At 44.5% G+C, this 14,716-nt stretch overlaps 2 protein-coding genes across 2 annotated transcripts; one reads left to right on the forward strand and one right to left on the reverse strand.

Moving 5' to 3' along the window:
• Nucleotides 1-246: 246 nt before the first annotated feature.
• Nucleotides 247-9,470, reverse strand: SKA2 (spindle and kinetochore associated complex subunit 2). The gene is made up of 7 exons (XM_066201711.1): nucleotides 9,364-9,470; nucleotides 4,963-5,052; nucleotides 4,237-4,413; nucleotides 3,001-3,087; nucleotides 1,927-1,966; nucleotides 1,166-1,298; nucleotides 247-727 (listed from the first exon to the last, which is right to left on the reverse strand). Exons 1-7 carry the CDS (start codon nucleotides 9,394-9,396, stop codon nucleotides 601-603), a joined length of 687 nt encoding a protein of 228 aa, XP_066057808.1. The 5' UTR covers nucleotides 9,397-9,470; the 3' UTR covers nucleotides 247-600.
• Nucleotides 9,471-9,870: 400 nt separating this feature from the next.
• Nucleotides 9,871-14,702, forward strand: PRR11 (proline rich 11). Its single transcript, XM_066201710.1, has 10 exons — nucleotides 9,871-10,098; nucleotides 10,746-10,857; nucleotides 11,268-11,415; nucleotides 11,634-11,756; nucleotides 12,001-12,228; nucleotides 12,372-12,470; nucleotides 13,012-13,121; nucleotides 13,232-13,291; nucleotides 13,386-13,482; nucleotides 13,822-14,702. The coding sequence occupies exons 2-10, from the start codon at nucleotides 10,748-10,750 to the stop codon at nucleotides 13,885-13,887; spliced, it is 1,041 nt and encodes a 346-aa protein (XP_066057807.1). The 5' UTR covers nucleotides 9,871-10,098; nucleotides 10,746-10,747; the 3' UTR covers nucleotides 13,888-14,702.
• The last annotated feature ends 14 nt before the right edge of the window (nucleotides 14,703-14,716 follow it).

Genomic DNA, 14,716 nt, shown 5'->3' on the forward strand with positions numbered 1-14,716 from the left:
CCACATGGGAACTTCATAAAAATTCGGGTACCTTACTCTCTCAACCTAGGCTGAAACACAACAATTTAAATATTAAAAAGGATATAATATATATAGAATGCATAACATATGTAATATAGAAGTATTATACATAAGAAAAAATCCTATGTTTTTCACTGTTAGGGTGGTCGAACAGTGTAACAGCAAAAAACCCCAGGGAATTCACATCAAAGGAAAATTAATCAGGTCAGGGAGCAGGGTCAGGAGTCACGTAACAAAAGTATAATAAATCTTTATTCAGGAATGCAAGTACAATTAAGAGGCTTGGATTATTTGCCTTGAAAACCCCTTCAGGAATGCAGCAAGGAAATGGAAGCATCCCATGGCTCACAGCATTCCTTAAAAATGCATCAACCATAATCTTTTAAACAGCCAAGGTAAAGTGCCAACCTCAGTGTTCTTGAACCCTCCAATTTCAAGTATTACCAACAGAATGTCTATATAGAAACGTTAACAACTCCCCTACAGTGGACTTGGAACTCTTGTTCCAGAGAAATTCTTAATAACCTTAATAAGCCAGGAGCTGTGACCAAGATGCTTCTGTGTCAGATGAGCTTTCATTTACACAGCTAATTTAACATTTCCTCGTTTGTCGAGTTCCACAATGCCGAGCTCTTTCAGGATTTGAATTCTTGAGTCGGTGACTTTCATATTCATCTTTCTCATCTGTGAAAGGCTCAGTGCTGCTCTGTAAGACAGTAACAATTTAAGGAAAACAGGGATCAAACACCAGAAAAAGGCAGAAAAAGGCTAAAAAGCACATGCTGTTTAATCAATGGTTTTTGTGAATGCTCTGTAAATCTCCAACTTATTCAGATTACCACCAACTTTTCTATGCTACTTCAAACCACAGCAGTCATTTGCTGACCTTGGGGTTAAAAAGACAGAATTCCTGAGTTTAAAACTTCCTTTTTTTCGTAACATCAGCCTGTGAGAAATCCCCAGAGAAGGGTCAGGAGGGGTTGGTGAGGGGAGGGCAGGGTTTGGGGGTCATGCTTTAGTGTCAGGGCTTTTTCAAGTTACAATATGGCAGTGAATGCTTAACTAGCTGGTTTTCTTTAATTTAAAAAGGCTGAAATTCTTTACAGTTTACAAAATTCTTCCAATGGATGGCTCCGAGCCTTACCTGTTCTTCTGCACAATGAAGTGGCTGAATAACTCCTTGTACAAACAGTTCAAGTCTGCTAATTTGACAGTGCTTCTGATGCTCCTGGGCACACTCATAAAGGTTTTCTCAGTCACAGGTGTGAACTGGGGTTCTAAAAAATTTGAAACAGAAAATACTTGTTAAAAAAAAAAAAAAAGGAAATGGAAAATATCTGTTTCTTCAGAAATTGGGTCAAAGATAGAAAGTACTTCCATTAGTGTTTAATAACACCCCTAGGTGGGACTAAAGGCAGATCTTCCAGCAAAAGGAGAGAAAAAACAATCACTGGATCTGGAGACTCAGTAAAAAATCATTTAATTTGAGATCTGATGAGGATTGACATTTTTTTTCTGTCAATGACCAGCTGGCTTTGTTTGGTTGGTTGGTTGTTGGGTTTTTTTTAAACAAACCAAAACCAACTGTGAAAATACCTTTTATAAGCAGGGATAGATGAATTTAAAAAGAGCTATTTCTATGGTAAGATTAGTGCACCATTTCTTCCAGACCATAAACACAAGGAGTTTTCCACTTCAATCCCGTTGAAAGCAAGGAGAAAAATCCCAGAAACACGGCAACAATTCCCGGAATGTAACTAAGGGCTCAGGTCCTTCTAATAAAGTCTAAATTCTTCACATAAAAGCCGTAGAAACTGGTGCTCCAGAGTGAAAACAGTGAAGTTCCTGCCTATCACAGCCCCTATGAGAAGACAACAGTGGGAAGTTTATTTTTGCAGCACTTACCTTCAGCTGAGCCAGGGGCTGCAGCCATTAGGCAGGATGGCTAAAAATGAACAATAATGTCAGTATTTGTTAGTGTTTTGCCTAGAAATAATTTTTACACTTTCATTTCTGCATGCAATTTACATTAATTACATTTTACTGTTGGATAACCAAGGATCTTGCAGCCACTGAAGTCGACAGCAAAATCTTAGGGATTAAAAACAGCTTAAAATAAAATTAAGTTTAAAATGGATGCAGAAAGATTTACAAGTCGGATTTATGAGCCTCTCCAGCTTTCCAGCATGGATGTGAACGCACTGCACGTGATTTAGAATTAGTTCTGGACATAAATTGAGAGCATTTCTCAAGGGAGGAGCAGATATTTGCAAAAAAAAAAGGGGTGAGTGAAGCTGCAGGAACTGGACAGGTTCCATGCAAACCAACTGTGGCAATAAACGGTGACAGTGGGAAGGGAGGAGAACTAGAAAAAGAAAAGGTCAATCAGAGAAACACCCTCTGTTAACCTTCTTTAACATTTTTAATATGAGGCCCAGAGCAAATATTTGCAGATAATAATATTGGATAATTACATATCGAGCTATGGGAGAATATCTGATTTTTTAACAAATATTAATTTAGATCTAAGTTCTCCTGCATTGCAGTTAGAACAGACTGTTACTCATATCCCAAAATTTGTTTAATATTTTACAGGAAATTAAATTTCTCCCCACATTGGTTAGAATCAATGACACCCCTCACTCCCACCCAAATGTTTCTTTATCAAGGAGATCAACAAGAGCAACCAACAGCATCCCTGACAAGACACATAAACATATCCCAATTAAAAAATAACAGGAACAAAGTCTTCCATCAAAGCTAATTTCTCCTTTGTGGACCATCTAATTGGAACAATTTAAAAAGCTTAATCTGTGCAGAATAAAAATGAAAAGGTTTGTTACGCAGCTTAATCCCATTTCTGAAAAATTCCACTCATTTGAGAGGTGTCAAATCCCCAAATCAGCCCCTTCTGCATTCAGCCGAGCTGCAGTGGGGATTATATGTTTCTGGAATACTGACATTCCATGCCCTAATTACCTCTTCCACTGAAAATTCCATTTCTTTCCCAATTTGCAAGTTTAACTGCTGGGCTGCAGCCTGTTCTTCTGCTGACAGAGGTAAGCTCTGGGAAAATAAAAAAAAAAAAAGCAAACACAGAGAAGTGTGATCCTTCAGTTCCTGAGGTGATGATCTTTACAGAGGGACTCAATGTTTGTGCAGCCCTTTGCTCACGGAACCTGACAGTGGACTCTTGATTTCCATCCACTGAAAGCACATTCACAAGCAAAGTATTTCTGAAAAAATCAACCATAATCTCCCTTTAGCACCAATACTATAAATTAGTCAAGCAAGATACATTTTTCAATTAAAAAAGAAAGTATTTCAGTGAAAGGCTTCTATTTCTCCAGAAGTTTAATCCATCTTTGGTTTAGGAAATATAAAAAGTGCAAGAAAATCTTTACCTAAAGCTCTACATGTAACTCAAGAAAAGGGTCTTCCACTTTGAGAAAATCCAAATACAACATTATTCTGGGCAGAATATCCTCGAAACACAGCAAGACATGATCTATTTTCCTTTCTGTGGCATATAACCACTGTCTTTTAAATCATGATACAGCCCATTTTGTCTATCAAAATTTACCAGCAACTCGCCCAAGAGCTGTTGACAGATTAAACCCAATCTCCAGGAACTGTCATTAGAACAGTGTTTTAAATCACCTCATTTGTCAAGGGTCAAAGCTAATGCTTTCACCTCTGTGAAGCGGTGTCTGAAGACCACTGAAGAAAATGTTGTTTGCTGCTGAGTTTCTTAACAATTTAAACATTATCTTTGGAATAACAGCAGTCCCAGGGTGCTTGTGACAACGGTTTTAACTTTCTCCCTTTAGACACTGAAAATACATTTGCCATTTTAAAGCTTTTTAGCTTTTTTTTTTTTTTTTTTTTTTTTTTTTAATTTATTTTCTTTAAGGTGTCTACTTCTAAAACCCGTCAGCGTGGCCCCGGGACACAGCTGTGCACAGAGGTGTCAATTCCTATGGAATGACCCAAACGTTGTCACTCTATTCACTCTCCAAATCTGAACGCCAGATTTAACTGCTGAAGATTGGGATTTACCAGAAGAGCTCCAATCCTGCCAGCATTCCCTCTGGGGAATTCTCCTTAACTCCTCAAAGTCTGCACAAACAACAGTTTCCAGTTTCCATAAATGTTACAAAGTTCAGGTTCATCCCCAGGAGTGGAAACAAAGTGATTAAAAAATGAAAACACCACCTCCAGCCCGGTTTGTTGCTGCAGTGCCTGAACTGTCTTCATTGTTTTCTCCAGGGCAACTCGGATGCTCTGCATGGATTCCTTCTGCTGCCGGGAAATCTCTTCCATCTGGGCACACAGGGATTTGTACCGGGATTTCAGCACCGGGAGCTCCTTCAGGAGAGCAGCTGGATTCTCCTGGGGGAGCAGAGCAGTTAAACTGCATGAGGTGATAAAATTAATGTGGCCACATTAATTAAAAGTGTTGGTGTTGGACATCTGACATGAAATGACCCCTTTACAGTGAAAATGTACAGGAGAAAAAAAAAAAAGGATTTGTAAAATCCTTTAGGTGATGTCATTTATTGTTTTCCTCTCATCTCTCCCCCCAAAATCTGAATTTAGTCACTGCTTGTTGGCAAGTTTATCTTGGTTCTCAGAGCGAGGGTGAGCTTTAGCTCAGACTGGAATCTGTAACCTGAATTTAGGTGCTGACACCACTGATGTCTCAGAGCAGAACATGGGAGAATTTCACTTTAACAACAAACCAAAGGAGTTCGGTTTGAATTCATATTAGGCCACTTATATTGACATATGATGCAGGAAATAAATCATAATAATAATAATAAAAGCCTGACAACTAGATTAAAGAACAGCCATATATATTTATGTTGTCAGGTTTAAAGAAAAATACCCATTCGTTACCAAGTTCATGCAATAAAATCGAATCGAATGTGAAAATACTACCTCTGCTGCTGCATCATCAGGAAGACTTTTCATCATTTCAAACTCCACTCTGCGCTGAATATAATCCAGATCAGATTCTGCTTTCTGGAACTAAAATATTTACGGTCAGGCACAGTCTATTAAAACCCAAAAAAACTGCAGACAAACCCCAACCTGTGTTTCAGGAAAGCAGGAGGCAGCTGCCTCACTTTGAAAAGCTCAGGGGCCATAAAAGTTTTCAAATTTAATTCTTATAAAACTATAAAGAGTTCTGTTAGCAAAACTACAACGCTCAGGTATTTACACAGAGGAGATGATGAGTAAATTCAGGATCCAAGAGTATCATCAGAGCTTTTATTAACAATCATATCAGATGGTTTTAATGCCCACAATACATTTCATTATTCCCCAACAAACCAGACTGACTAACAGCTCATAAAATCGATGACATCACTCTCCTTTCCTTGGGATAAATAAGCCACCAGAGAATTGTCTAATTGCCTTGTAAAGCAGTCTGCTGATAGCATTACTACTTAATTAATTTTAGTCTGCAGTTTTAATATCTATTAAAGACTTCCACTTTCAAGAAAGGCAGTTTTCCCAGCTCCCAAGCAAGTCATTAACTCTTTGACATAATAATTCAGTGATTTTACAGTCGCAGAAGACAATGATGAAAGCAAGTTAAAACTGGTTGCGACTTCCTTAACTTGCTTTTCACAGTTTATACTGTGATTAACCCCAAAATGACCATTCCAAATATTTTTTTTTTTTTTTAAGGATCAAAGCAAGGCTGCATTTGTTATAAAGTAACAAATATCCACAGTCTGCGGTCAGGCTGGGATTTCCAAAGGGATATTTTTATGTTTCAAACATCAGCCTGGGGATCCACCTTAAGGAATAGCCAAGAATGCCTTTGGGGATGTGGAAATTCAGCCTGAAGGATCAGGATTTGGTCCAGGACATTCTCCAGTAAAAAGCCTCCTTGTGAGGCAGTGAAGATGGATGATGTTTCACACACCTCCAGTACATTTTCAAATAATAGCTTAAGAAAAGGAAAATAAATCCAGCGAAGAGCTTGAGCATCTATAAATCAAGGGGAAAGCTTTTTCACCCAGTGCTGCCATAACTCACCATCTGCCCAGCAAAGCTCCTTCCCACACCTGCCCCAGAAACCAGCCAGGACAAAATCCAAGAATAAAAGAGTTTTTCAGTACACTCTGCATTTTTAATGACTTCACCAGGGATTTCTCCCCTGACTGCTCAATGGTTTCTGCTCTCCTACACTAAGAAATATTTGTAGGGTTTCATTTCCAAGGCAGGCACCCCAAAAGGATCTTTTTTTTTTTTTGCTTTTCTCCAGCTCCTCCATGTGATCGATTTTTGAGAAAGCAGACAACAAATACGGGCTGCTTTCACAACGACCCAATAAATATTCAATCCTGATAATTTGAGATTTCCATGAGGAGCTAACTAACATCATGCCACTACTGTAACTCAGGACATTAAAAATTGGATGTGAAGCTAAATGTGGCCAGAATTTTAAGACTTCTGAAGAGATTAACACAGTTCACTATGACTGCTTTTTTTGTTCTGTAAATATTTATTTCTCGCTGCATTTCAGGGAAAAACATCCACCTGTCAAAATCCCCCCTCAATACTCTAGGTCAGAAGCATTTGTAGGATGATTATTTTACAATAAATCACACAAAAAAAGAAGAAGAAAAAAGCAGGGTTCGACGTGTAAATTTGTAATTTACTCACAGGTTTAGAAGAAAATGTTAGAAACTGAGGCAAGAGTGAGGCCAGTGCTGAGGGCTCTGCTCTCAGATGCTTTGACAATACTATTGCACTGCTCTCTGTATAGTACAGTAGTGCAATAAAGTCAGAGCACTCGTTAGCAGCAACAATTTTCTGGGCAACAATCAACCACACACTCACCAAAAAAAAAAAAAAAAGGGAAAAAAACCCCACATCAACTCAGCCAGAGGTTTCTGTGGATCGTGAAGAGTTGGGTGAGGTTAAAGCTCACCAAGTCCTAACATGCACACACACGAAAACTCACATTATTATTGTCATTATTATTCAGAATCTGCCATTCCACTGATCATGAGGGGGGAAAAAAAACCCCAACCACCCAACGAAACGCTCAACAGATCTGACAGAAATTCAATTCCAAGCTATTTGGTGCTTTTTAAACTGGAAATTCCATTTCCAAGGGTATTTATTGCTTGGGTTTGCCTGGTAGCAAGCGAAGATCCCAACCTGCCATCAGCCAGATGTTCTTAAACTGCATTACAGGGAATATCTCCTAGACAGCAGAGTTCATTCTTTATAATTTGCAGGTGCTGAATCACAGTAAAATGCACTTTAACACTCTTTTCCCAACTCTGGGGATGCCCTTTAGCAGTGGGGTGTGAGAACACCATCCCAGGGAGGGTGGATCCCATAAATCCCAGTGAAGGTGGGGATTTTAACACAACAATAACTTCCTATTGAGAGCTGGGGAACTCTCGGGGTTTGAAGGTGCTGAGATCCTGAACAAAACACAAAGAAACCTGGGAATGGAGCGGAGAGAGGGAATCTTTGCTGATGTACACACAGCTGAGTCACCTGGGCCATGTCTGAGACACAGAAATGATGGCATTTGTCATTAAATGTCCCTCCTTGGCAAGGAAGTAGAAGACAATAAGTAAGAAAAAAACAAACCGGTGGCAACCTCATTTTACAGCTGTCTGGCAAATCACCTCGTGGTCTCAGACAGCGATTTTGGAACTTGTATATTATTTTTAAAAAAGACTACAGAATAATGCAGATTGTATTGCTGGCCAATGCCCTTTTAACATTGCACTGCTTTTTGTGCATCATCACCAGTAGTACAACATAAAAAGGGCACTGGACAGACACCACTCAGGGACAGAGCAGGTGCAGTATCCCAAAAAACACTGACAGAAATGAACTGAACTGCTCTGAATGAAGCACTGACGGCTTTATGGTCTCTTCCATAATTAATCTAACACTCTTGTCACAAATAACCATTGATTACCTGGTTGATTTTGTTATTTTCAAGCCCGTTGTTCTCTTTAAGCTCCCACTAATTACTTTATCCCTGCTTCCACGGGACCAAAAGGAAGCTTTCCATGAAATTCATGTCAAAACCTCCAGGGAAGTAAGAAGTGTTATTTTATCACACTTGTGTGGAGAGAGCTGACTTCACAGGAAATCCAGGACGGGGAAACAACAAAGCAGAAGGGAAGGCAAGAGACACGAAGCTGTGAGATGTGAGATTATTCTGAATTCCAGAATAAAAGCCCCTGTTATCTTAAAGGGGGCAAAAACACCTCTCTAGTCACACGTCCTAAAATGAGAATCGCTTGAAAGCATGACAGAAATAAATCATGACAATAAATAAATCAGTCAATAAAACATCTAACCCAATTATCTTTAAACATATTTCTAAATTAAACTAGGCTATGAAAAAATGCAGAATACTAGATATGGGGAGATCAAGCTTACACTATGGGCAAAAATGGAAAAAAAAAAGATTATATAGAAGGAAGATGAAGGTTTGAGGGACGGCACAAGGAACTTCGCTGGTTGGACACAGCTTCCCAGTTTTCCTCCAACATGAGGAAACACAGCACAGTTCTTTTTCGAGAGGTTAATTTTTGCCTTTTTTTCACTTTTCCAGCAGTGGGGCCGGCAGGGAGGCGATCATCACATACGGGACAGCCCCGCCGTGCTTCAGGGACTGCCTCAGAGCACCGGCACGGAGAGGAAAGCTGGAAAAACTCCTGGAATTTGGGGCTCAGGACGAGAGGGGGCCATCGCCCCGCTCCCCCCGCGCCAATGGACCGGCCCAGCCCTCCTCTCCCCCCCCCTCCCCGCAGAGAAAATGGTGCAGCCCAGGTGAGCGCTCCACCCTCGCCCCCCTCCGGCAATAAATGGACTCGTCCGGGAGCCCCGCTCTGCCCCGCGCCCCCCCTCCCACCGCGGGGACATGGAGCGGCCCGGCCCGGCCGCGTCCCCCCGCAAGGCGGGCAATGAGCGCGCCCACCCCCCCCGCCCCCCCCCCCCCCCAAGGTGCGCGGGAAATGGCCGCGCCCTGCCCCGCGCCGAGGGGTGAATGGAGCGGCGCAAGCCCCGCCCCTCGGGGGGGGCGGAATGGACCGGCCCGGCCGAACCCGCCTGACCCGGACGCGGCCGGCGGGCGCCCCGTCGAGGGCGGCGCGGGCCGCGCTCAGGGCCCGGATGGGGGAACGCGGGCGCGGCTGAGCGGCCGCTCTTCCGTCGCGCCGCGCCCGCGCGCCCGCTTCTCCCTCCCTTCCTCCCTCCCTTCCGCGGCGGCCCCGCGCCCTCCGAGGCGTCGCCGCCGCCGGCCCCGCGGCGCGGCCGCCCCTCAGCGCGGCCGCCGCCCGCCCTCACCAGGGTCTCGAGCCTGGTAACCGCCGTCTCCATGTTGAATAGTTGACATTCCTCAGGCGGCGGCGGGGAGATCCCCACCCCCCGCGCCGCGGCACGGGAGAGTCGGCGGCGCCCATTGGCCAGCTGTCACTCGCTGCGCGCCTCCCATTGGCTGGCGGCTCGCGGGGCGCGCTCGTTATTGGCCCGCGGAGAATGTAAACCCGCTCCGAGGTACGGCCGAGCCCATTGGCCCGGAGTGGGCTCCGGCCGTGATTGGTCGGGGCGGGGCGCGCGGCGCTGGCGGGAAGCGGCGCGGGCCCGTCCGCTGCGGCGCTGAGGGGGCGGCGGCGCCGCTCCCCCGCCCCGGTTCTCTCCCAGTTGCGCCGGTAGCCCCGGCGGGGCCGCTCCTCGCCCCGTTCACCCGGGCCGCCTTCCCCCAGCCGAGCGCTGCCCGCAGCGGATTGGCGGCACCGAACGCGCTCGCCCAATGGCGGCGCCGCTCGCCTCAGCGCGGCCGGGACGGGGCGGGGCAGCGCCGACCCCTCTCCCGTGGAGCTCGGGCGCGCCTCAGAGCTCGGGCCAATCGGAGCGCGGCTTACATTGGCCGCGTGGGGGGGCCGGCAGAGAGCGGCGCTGCCATTGGCTGGGCGCGGCGCGGGGAGCGGTTTGAATCATCGGCGGCGGCGGGCGCGGAGCGCGGCCGGGGGGACGGGGCGGCCCCGGGACACCCCCGGACACCCCCAGACACCCCCACAGGTGTGTGCAGGCGTGTGCAGGCGTGTGCAGGCGTGGGGGGGGGTGACAGAGAGCAGTCCCCGCTCTCGGTGCGGGGTCCCGGGTGAGCGGGGCTGGGGTGTCACCCGTCACCGGTTAGGGACCGGGCCGGGCCGCCCCCGGCATCCTTCCCTGGCTACTTCGGGTCTTTTGTCACCGTTCTCCCCAAATTCAGTACTTGTCACGTCAGGATAACGAAAAACGGAACATTTATATTTATTGTGCTTACATATTAATAGTTGTAACTTTTCTACTTAGTTTATAATATTTCTAATCACTTTCCTGTTTACTTACATTTTTATAATATCATTTATACTGTATTTTTTCATCTGTATTTAATTAATTCATATTTTATTATGTTTACAATAGCAACTTATTAATGCTATCTCTCTATGATATAAATAGAAAAAGGGGGGGAGAAAGCCCATATAAAATGGTGCTTTCTGTGCACAAACATGTGAAATTAAGGATATGTTTTCTATCACTGGTCCATGATAATTCCACCAAGGCAGCTGTGAGTAACCTCTGACTGGATTTTTAAGGTGCAGCCTGTGTTATTCTCTTTGGTGACAGCTCTGATAATTTGCTTTATCACTCTACATCCGTTTTAAATGTGTCTTTTCCACCAGTAATGGCCAGGTATAAGAAATGCAAACGAAAACGAAGAGCCCGAGCAAAATTTCGTCTGGGAAAAAAGAGCAATGCTGCAGCCCCCCAGGGCTCAGTCTGTCCCCCTCCAGGGTAAGAGGCTCACCTTGAATTTTGCTTTCTCAGTCCTTCCCTGGGTTTGCTGTTTGCTCCCAATGGCTCACAAAAAAGAGGGAAAGATTTATGCCGGTAGATGTGGCACTTCATGTTGTCTTTTGATGTTATTCATTGGAAGGTTGGACATGATGACCTTGAAGATCTTTTCCAACCTTGATGTTTCTATGATTAATAACCAAGAAAAGCAATTTGAATAAAAAAATATTTCCGATAGGATTTCCCCCCACTCTTTATGGAAATCTATCTTGGCCTTTCCAGGTTTCTGTGATCACATTTGCTCTGCTGTTACCTGCTTGCAGTTTCCACATGATTGGTCACAGTTACCTTTTTCAAAGGCTGAGATGATAAATAAAATTCTGGCCTCATTCTGAAACGTTCTGTTGCAGGTCACCAGCTCATCTCCCTCTGAGCACACCACCAGTCCCAAGGTGCTCCCACTGGCCTTTAGCCTTGCCACGTGTAAAAAGTGTGCTCAAACCCTTGGCAACAGCAGCATCATTTCTGTATTGGTGGTGCCAGAGCAGGCTTGCACAGGTATACCCTTTCTTTGATATTAGATTTTTCTTGTTTTAAACGGGGATTAACACTGTTTGCTGAGTGGGAAATATTTCATTGGATCAGTTTCTTTTGTTCTGTTAGTTTGTTCTTTTGTTTTGTCAGTAGCCCTCCTAAAAATCGGATTGTGACCTTCAGAAACATCTGAAGAAATCCAACACACAAATACACATAATCTGCTTTCTTTTTATGCCTAGAGCTTTCAGGTGGTTAAAGACACCGTATTTCCATCCCGAGTCTACTTAAGGGAACTGAATACGTTCAGGGAGAAGCTGGAGAAGTTGGAGAGTGAATTTTCCAAGCTGCAAGGAGCACTCCAGGTCAGTCTCAGTCCAGCTGGGGCAGGGCAACCTCTGCCTGTGTGAGAATAAGGAAAAGTGGTCAGTGCAGGTCTGAACAGTTCCTCAGGGGCATTCTCTGCACTCAGAGCTGCAGAACTGCTGCTACCCCACAGCAGGAGGGACCTGTTTGTATCTTTGTGGCTCAGCCTTAGCCAGCACCTTTGTTCTCTAAAATCCCACCAGTAGATTTAATGTTCTCTTTATTTATTTACATCTCTTGCAGGTGAACGGTGTGGCGGCTTTGTCTTCAGAAAGTTCTCTCTGCCAAAGGTGTCACAAGCCAGTCCTGGCTGCTCCTCTGGGGACACAGATGGATCCTCCACCATCATCATCTGTGCCTTTGTCCATCCCTCCTCCTCTTCCTCCTCCTCCTCCACCACCACCACCGCTGCCTCCACCAAAACTGCCTCCAGCACCTCTCCTCCTCCAACGGGGCACAGCCTCTAAACTGGTAGGGAATCAGAAGGTTTCTCTGTTTTTAATTTCATGCCTAAATTCTTTCTGGACCTGGATTCATCAGCACATCACTCTCTGTGAGTGCTCAGAGTCACTTTCCCTTCCTAATTTCCCTTCCGAACCCCTTTTTGCTTTCAGGCAGCACCAGTGAAACAGGATGGCCCCATGCACATCACCCTCAAAGACCTCCTGAATGTTAAACTGAAGAAAACAAACAGCAGCCTGAGAATGGACAAGGTAAAGTGGAGGGATGAACAGGTGGTGGTGAATCAAGGGAAGATCCACCCTGGGAACTGCTGTATTTCCTGCCTTTTTTTTTTTTTTTTTTCTCCAGTAAATTGATTCTCATCCAAACAGCCAGTGGTCAGTTACAAGTGACCATTCTAATTCTGCACCTGGGCTTTGGAAAGGGAAGAAATAAACTTCCCTTGAAATAAACTTGACAAACTCCAATCTCACCTGGCACCCAGGAGAGCTCTAATTTTACATTAAGGCCATGGAGCTTTCATGTTGCTTTGTGTGTTTTCAATAGACTTTTGGATTTCCTTTTGCCCAGCTGGAACTTTGTTTGCAGAAAAAAAAACCCTTATTTAGGGTTTTGTTGTTTTTTCCTAAATAAATCTGTTTTCATCCAAGGCATGTTCAAGTCTTAATAATTCCAAAAAAGAAAAAACCATAAGCCGCAAAAATCTTTCAGAGTATAAATACTAAATGTATTTCAGGGTACTGAGACCTTCTGAAGTTTTTATTTGGGATAACATTTCTTTCCTTGCTGTAGGAACAATCACCAGTGAAGCCACGCAGGGCATTAATTACAGTCACAGATCTACAGAGTGTTAGTCTGAGACCTAAATCCAAGCCATCAGCTCATGCTACCAAATCTTTAATGTAAGATGCTTTCTTCCTTGTTTAGATATTAGATTTTTCTGTTTTAAGCCATGATTAACGTTTTTTACAGAGTGGGAAACATTTCATTGTACCAATTTTTTTTCTCCCAGTACCTCCCCTAAAAATCAGATTGATCTTCGGAAACATCTGAAGAAAGTTGATATACAAAGGTCTGTTCCTTTCTATTCTCTTGAATTCTGGGGTGTTTTTTTTAATCTAGAAAAAATAGAGAACCAAATAAACTAATCATAATTGCCCTTTCAGAAGTCCTGGTGGCACTCCTCTAAACAGCAAAGAAAACACTGAATGTGGCTCTGGGCTGACACCAATAATGACACAGGCACTACGGCGCAAATTCCAGGTAAGTCACTCTGTCCCTCTTCTTGGAATCATAAGGTGGCTTTAAAATCCACAGAATTCCCTCCTGATGTAAGGACACTGCAGAATGGACATGCCATGGCAGGTTATTTGACAATCCCAAGAGGAAAAATTGCTTTTTTGGTGGCCAATCAGGTGCCCTCAATGCAACTTTGAAAGTCATAGTTCCACTTTGCAGAAAAACAAAACTTGAGGGTTAACATCATCTTTTATTTTACTGATTGGATGTGTCTGTTTTAAGGTGTCAGCTAAGAATTGCACTGTTTTATCTGTGACAATGAGTTCAGATATCGAGGTTCTGACCCTTCCCTTCTTTTGACAGATGGCTCACCCCAAGAGTCCCTCGCCTGCACGGCTGAGTGCTGCAAACAGCTTTGATGAAAAGTGAAAAGGAAAGTAGGTTTATGGAACAAAAGTATTTTCCCATTTGTGGTCAGGAAGCCACTTGAATCCAATTTTTATCACACTCAGGCACGATATGTATTTGTAAGTAAACGTAGTGCACAGGAAAACGGGGCATTATGAAACACTGTAAAGCAGATTGTGCTTTTTATCTCTCTCTGATGTCCCTCAATTTGGTTGCATCTTCATTCACAATGGAAAAAATGTAGGAAATTTCCCAAGTCTTTTGACACCTGGGTGCTGCTGAAGCAGGGACTATTATATTCCCAGCACTGGTGCTGCTTCTCATACAAATATGTGTGTTTGCTGAAATTCAGTATTTTTATATCTTTTTTTACAAAAAAAAAAATCTTGACGGTATTTGTACAGTTTCAAAGAAAAGCAACAGTTTAATGCACTAATGTTATCAAAGTGGAAAGCTGCAGGCTACAACAAACAGTTGGAGTCTATGGCTACAGACGTACGAGGCTCCTGCACTGTGTATCACTGCTGGCTGGTGTCTGATCACTATTAAAATACTGCTCTGCTTAAAGACAATGAACTCAAAGCCTCCTTCCAAGCCCAGTTCACGGGGCGGGCAGAGGCTGTGCCTGTACCGCGGCTCGGGCCAAGGGCAGAACGTGATCCCGGTGCCACAGCCCTGCCCCGGCATCCCAGCACGGTCCGTGGGAGCCCGTCCCGCGGCCCCGGGGGCTCCCGGCCGTGCGGACCCGACCCTGGGGGTGGCGATGGTGACCGGAGCGGGGTGCGGTGCCCGCGGCCCCGTCCCAGCCCCGGCGCGGTCCCGCCCCGCCCCGCCCGCTCCCCGTGGCCGT

The sequence above is a fragment of the Chamaea fasciata genome, unplaced genomic scaffold (genome assembly GCF_029207755.1).
Source record: "Chamaea fasciata isolate MVZ Bird 193981 ecotype frontalis unplaced genomic scaffold, bChaFas1.0.hap1 SCAF_21, whole genome shotgun sequence".
Lineage (NCBI taxonomy): Eukaryota > Metazoa > Chordata > Aves > Passeriformes > Sylviidae > Chamaea > Chamaea fasciata.